This window comes from Oryzias melastigma, linkage group LG8 (genome assembly GCF_002922805.2).
Source record: "Oryzias melastigma strain HK-1 linkage group LG8, ASM292280v2, whole genome shotgun sequence".
Taxonomy (NCBI): domain Eukaryota; kingdom Metazoa; phylum Chordata; class Actinopteri; order Beloniformes; family Adrianichthyidae; genus Oryzias; species Oryzias melastigma.
The window spans coordinates 13,738,936-13,745,247 of record NC_050519.1 but is presented as its reverse complement, the minus strand read 5'-3'; the positions used below and the strand labels follow the sequence as shown (position 1 = coordinate 13,745,247).

Here is a 6,312-nt window from a genome sequence, read left to right as displayed (position 1 = left end):
GGAGTCCGAGTGGACCATGTTCTCCACCTCTATTGTATCTGCTGCTTTCCGGAGCTGCGGTCGCAAGGTCTCTGGTGCCTGTTGTGGCAGCAACCCCCGAACCCGGTGGTGGAAACAGAGAGTAAGGGATGCCGTCAAGCTGAAGAAAGAGTCCTATCAGGCCTGGCTGGCTTGTGGGACTCCAGAGGCAGCTGACAGGTACCGGCAGTTTAAGCAAGCTGCGGCCCAGGCTGTGTTGGAGGCAAAAACTTGGTCCTGGGAGGAGTTTGGTGAGGCCATGGAGAAGGACTATCGGTTGGCCTCAAAGAGATTCTGGCAAACCATCCGGCGCCTCAGGAGGGGAAAGCAGTTTTCTGCAGGCACCGTTTTCAGTGCAGGTGGGGATCTGCTGACTTCAACTGGGGACATTGTCGAGCGGTGGAAGGAATACTTTGAGGATCTCCTCAATGTTCAGCTAATCTTGTTCCAATGAAATATTTTCATAAAACTCCTCCACAAGACTCGCTGTTGAAGAAGCGTTGCTGATCCCAGAGGTAACATCAGATAATCTGGTACGTTGTTTCAACCATTCAGAAACATTTCTGTGTCCTCTTTGAAGTCCTGAGATGCTCCCATATTCAGACGTAGCATCTCCACTCACTGAAACAGATAAATGGTGTCAAAAACTGCAGAGCTCATTCTCAATTCATTTATTTAAAAAGATTAAACTCACTATCAGGAATAAAAAAATCATCCATGCTTCCTGCCACCTTCACAGGTTGTATTCCTGTTTCCTCTGGTTCATTTGCTAAAGCTCTCATCACTCTGTCAATCAGCATCTGTTCTCTCTTCTTCCACTCCTCTCTCAGCATTGGCTGTTCCATTAGCTGGGGTAAAAAATGTGGCTTAGTTTGTTTGTCTTTATGTGAGAAACATCCACTGTTTCGTGTTGAGATGTCAATAACTTTTTGGAGCAGATCTTTGACTGGTGTAGGGTTATTAGAATAATCCCAGCTGAAAACATGGTATCTGTTATCACACTTTGTCAACAACTCCTGAAGAGCTTTTCCTTCTCTGACAATGTGATCCTCTATTGAGTGTTTACCGAGCCAGTCTCCCCATGTGAACAGAACCATGCAGTGTGCCCACACTTTCTCAGTGAAGGGCTTCAGGAGATCAACAAATTCTCTGAGATCATTTTCAGTAAATGATTTACAAACAGGAACAACCAGGAGAAGAGCGTGAGGCCCCGGATCACACATGGAAACACTACGATGAACTTCATGTTTGAGCCAGTCAGGAGCTTTTGTGTCTTTGTACCAGCCTGGAGCCTCAACAACTGAGACTTTAACTCCATCAAAATCTCCTCGATATTTCACAGAAACTCTTAGATCTTCTTTGTCCTGCACAGACAGATAAAATTAAGATTTAGACACTCTTAAGTTTGCCTACAAACTGAGTTGACTCTGTAAATGTCAAGCTGTTGAATACCTTCTTGATACCAGCTGTGTCTAATGATTCTTCAAATTTTTCCATGAACAGAATCCGATTTCCTGCAGTACTTTTTCCTGATCCTTTCTGACCCAACAGAACAACTCTGATCTCACTGAGTGACTGTCTCTCCTCTGTAATAAACAGAAAATACATTTAATCACAAACTTTAAATATTCTTTAAATGTATCAATGAAGACTCGTGGTTTTACTTCACCTTTAAAGATTTCTTTCAGTACTCTTGACTGTCTTTCAATGATCTTCTTCATCTTTTTGGCTCTTTTGTCTGCATCCTCTCTCAGAGTCTCCATTTCTGCTGCTCTTCTCTGGTCGACTTCATAATAAGGATCATCATTTTCTGCCCTCATCTCCTCAATCTTCTCCAGGAGAACCTTTACTTGTTCTCTATTATTGGGCTCCAGGTTGTTCAGGACATGATATCTGTTCTCACATTTGTTCACCAGCCACTGCAGCCCTTCATCACTCTCTATCCTCTCCTCTACAGTCTTCACTTCAAGCCAGTCCGGTCTTGTAAAGAGAATGATTGTGTGCTTCCAAACATCATCTCCAAACAGACTCATGTGATCCTGAACTGATCTCTGGTACGTCGCATTAACTGCAGTTATAAGCTCAATCACAAGGAGAACTGCATGTGGTCCTGGAGGACACATATACAGACTATTCTCTATTTCTAGTTTGTCCATCTCTCTGGTGTCCTGAAGGGTGTGGATGTAAAACCAGCCTGGAGAATCTACAACTGTAAGTCGTCTTTCTGCAAACACACCGTGACCTATTTCACATTGTGCTGTTCTTGATATATCCCAGTTTTTATTCACTTCAAATGCATCTTTTCCTAGAATATTATTTCCTGCTGAACTCTTGCACGACCAGTAAGGACCAACTATGACCAACTTTAAATGATCAGGCGGGTTCTTGATACCTGTAGATTTTTAAAATAAAAAATAAATATAAAAAACATCAGAAACTTCATATGAATTATTAAAAGCTAAATCTGAAAATGTTATAGTTACAAAATATTTAATCATTTTTTTTCTGCACATAAAATTTTGTTTTTCTGCATACAAATATTTGGACCTACCAATATAAACAGATTAAGACAAAGACAAAAAATATATTTGTTTTTAAACTGAAGAAGTTTGTAACATACCTTCAATCTGAGCTCTGAGTTTCTGTCTTTTTTTAAGCACTTTGTTGCGTCTTCTTGATGCATTTTCTACAAAACTTTGAAGTTTTTGTGTCAAAATGATTCCTTGAGTTTCATCCACTGAGTAAGGATTGTTGAGGTTGTTTGTAACCAGTTCTTCAATTTTCCTGAACAGCTCCAAGACTTGGGTTCTGTCAGCGCTGTCACTGATATGAAGAAAATGTTTTCTGTTTCCACATTGTTGAAGAATCTGCTGAACTGTTGGGTATTTTTTGATATAATGTTGAATGTTTTCCTCTCTAATCGGGGTGAACGCAGTGAACAGCACAATTGTGTGTTTGAGCACATCTGCATTAAAAAGTTCCAAGTGTTCTTTCAGAGATAATTTGAAAATCCGAGGAAAATTAAACTCAACAGGAATGACCAGAAGAAAGGCGTGAGGGCCTGGAGGACAAAGATGGACACTGTTCTGGATTTCTATCTGGTCCAGTTCTGAAGTTTCTTCTCGTGAATATTCCCACAACCATCCTGGAGTATCAACCACAGTCACTAGTCTGCCGTGAACCTCTCTCTGTCTCGCTGTACTTTGAGCAGTTCTACTGCTGGTGTCAAAAACATTTTGACCGAGTATCAAGTTCCCAGTAGAACTTTTACTTCTTTTGCTTCCTCGTCTTCCACCGATTAAAACAATCCTTAAATCTAGACAAGAACCACTTTTCCCTACAAGAAAAACATAAAAGAAAGAAAAAAAAGACAAAATCGAATAATAAAGTAAGAACTATTTCATTTAAACATCATGTTGCTTGGTATACATTTTGTTTTTTTGTAAAAACAATCAAACAGTATTTTGGGGCATAGCCAACAATAGATGTGATCTCAGAAAGCCATAGATAAAACAGATGTTTGGTTGTTGGAATCAAAACAAAAATGTAATTTCATTTTGTTGGATGCAAAAAAATCACAAACTGTTCTTCAAGCTTCTGGAGGAAATCAAATAAAATCAAACAAGAAGTGGATTAAAAAGTCATTGTTCACTTGTTTTCCAAATCACTTTTTCAGTAGAGCCAAGAGATTTATTCTAGACTTCTTTCTAATCAATTTTTTTTATTTTACTTATATTATGTTAAAGTTTATATATCCATCTCCATTAATTAAAAGTTAATGAGAACACAATAATTTATAAGGATTCTGAGAAAGAAGATGATGAAGATGATCAAAGGTTTTCTTTAGAATCACATTTACTACTTAAAGTTTCTTTTAATTCCCAAAGAGTTCCTCTGAAGACATTAAAGTATTCACCTAAACATTTATTACAAGTGTTAAAATCATAATATGCCAATTCAGTTTAGAAGAAAATGACATTGAAGCAAACACTAAACCTAATTGTAGGAGATGAATATATTTACAGCCTGTTTATCAGACATTTATAAATCATTCCAAAGTAATAACTGAGCTTTATATAATGCTTTTCATGAATCTCCATGATTGTGTAAACATCACTCACCAGACTGCGGAACTGCGTCAGCCATAACTTTAACTTGATCCAGTGAAATCCACCTGAAACAAGTCTGAATCAAAAGTAAAGGAAACCATTTAGTTTCTTCCCAAACATTTCCAAATGTTCTCATGGAATATTCTTCAAACAATTTAAAAAGAGAAGAAAAACTTGTAAAAAGTTCACTGAAAAATCAAACTTTTTGCATCAGTAATATATACTTAATTATTCCTCATAATATTTACATTATAATTCAAATATTATGCAAATACATAGATTTTTCTAGTAAAGAAATTAAGTTTACTTATTTTTTATAAGTAATCAAAAATTTTGATTGTTTATTAGTAAGATCTACTTTTTAAATTGTTGTAATCACTTTTGGAGCATTTAATAATATTATGTAAATTTTATTAGAGAAATTTATGTTTGCTCTATTTACTTCAGATTCGATCATAACCTTACTTGTGGACGTAAGTAAATTTTACTAGATTGTTGTTGGTAGTTTTTATATTCATAAATGCAGTAAAATTTAATCAATAATTGTTAGTGCAAATTGTTACGAGGATTTTCTTAAGTAAATCTTATTAGTTTTTTATTCAGTGTTGGATTCAAATTTTGAGTTTTCCATAGAAGTTAGAAAAGGTTCATGTAATAAGACAAACCCGGTGGGAAAAAGATCTTTGAGTTTAGTAAGGATTTTTTAAGGTTAAAGCGTTTTTTCTAAATCACGAAATAATCTCCTATGTAGGTTATACAATATAAATCAGTTTTACTCACCTTGAAGGGCGTCTGAATGAAAGATGAAGTGTTATGAAGAGGAACTTCTCCTTTACTGTCTGAATGCTCTCAGGTGAGCCACCGTTTGCATTTCTGTTGTTCCAATAACCGCCGTCAATGAATTTTTAGTTCTCCATTAATAATTGATAGGTACTGTAACAGGATCAAGGTAAGAGAAAAATGAAAAACTATATCTTTCTTTTTTCCTGATTCTGAACTGTTACTCTTGTTAGTAGAGCACAACTCCTTGATAGTACTGTCCTACTTTGTACGTCTACTTCATAAAGTACTACTCAGACCCTCAGATTTTTATGATTGTTGCAGCCTAAAGAGCCTGATGTTGTGGCGGTTTTTCTGAAAAGTTGCAACAAAAGTTGAAATGTTTTTAAATATATATATTTGAAAAACACCTAAAAATGTTAATCATGAAATAAAATTCACATTCTCATTTTCCAACTCTTTTTATTGTGACACATGCACTAGGAAAATACTTCACATCACCGTATACCAGGGGTATTCAAATCCAGGCCTCGAGGGCCGGTGTCCTACATGTTTTCCAACCAACCTTCCATTGAAGCTCCTTATTGGCTAAACATACCTGATCCTGGAAATTAGCAGCCAATAAGGAGCTTCAATGGAAGGTTGGTTGGAAAACATGTAGGACACCGGCCCTCGAGGCCTGGATTTGAATACCCCTGCCGTATACAATGGTGTTGTAATGTCATTTAACTGGAATAGAACTGTAATTCACAAACTTAACTTTTGTTCTCCCTGCTCACAATTACCTAAATATGTGTTTATTGATTTAAAAATACTTAAGAATAAAATGATTTTCCAGGGAAAAATTATAACCTTAACAGCATGATCTGATTAAGCCTCAGATCTCCATGTTCTTCCTTTGTATCAATTTCTAGTCTTTCTCTTAGTTTTGTTTTACCAATTAAAGTTCACTCACCATCAACTGCTGCAGATTTGTTTGCCATATATTTAGTTTGATCCAGCAAAATCAATCTGTAGTCGATTTAAAAGGAAAGTAAAAGCAGAACAGATTTTTTTCACATCCAAATCCAACTGTTCTCATAGAATGCTTTTCCCACAATATAAAAACACAAAACAAAGCAAAAACTTACAATAATTTGAATAAAATTATTCCATAAAAGTGACAAAAACGGCCAGTGATCAGAAAAACCCGTTGTGAAAAAGGAACTTGTCCTTTACAAAAACTTTTTCCGCATGTTAGTGTTGGAGAAACCTGTTTGGCGGGTTCATACACTGTGACTGTTTTTCCTCTAGAGGGGGCTCTAGATCTTTCTGGATCAGTAAACTGCGAGTCCACACCATAGACTGTATCTCCTCCACCACTCATCCTCTCTGCATCGTTGTCCTTTTTTTGGTTTCACATCAT

General features: G+C 36.6%; 1 protein-coding gene across 1 annotated transcript; it reads right to left on the bottom strand.

Moving 5' to 3' along the window:
* Positions 1-1,407: 1,407 nt before the first annotated feature.
* LOC112146195 (GTPase IMAP family member 8-like) lies at positions 1,408-2,337 on the bottom strand. Its single transcript, XM_024271872.2, has 2 exons — positions 1,688-2,337; positions 1,408-1,604 (listed from the first exon to the last, which is right to left on the bottom strand). Exons 1-2 carry the CDS (start codon positions 2,172-2,174, stop codon positions 1,408-1,410), a joined length of 684 nt encoding a protein of 227 aa, XP_024127640.2. The 5' UTR covers positions 2,175-2,337.
* Between the last annotated feature and the right edge of the window lie 3,975 nt (positions 2,338-6,312).

Excerpts from the sequence above, each read along its gene's own strand:
- LOC112146195 (XM_024271872.2), bottom strand. The coding sequence starts at position 2,174 with ATGGACAAACTAGAAATAGAGAATAGTCTGTATATGTGTCCTCCAGGA. Across the intron at positions 1,605-1,687 it reads ACTGAAAGAAATCTTTAAAG|AGGAGAGACAGTCACTCAGT; the intron begins GTGAAGTAAAAC and ends TGTTTATTACAG.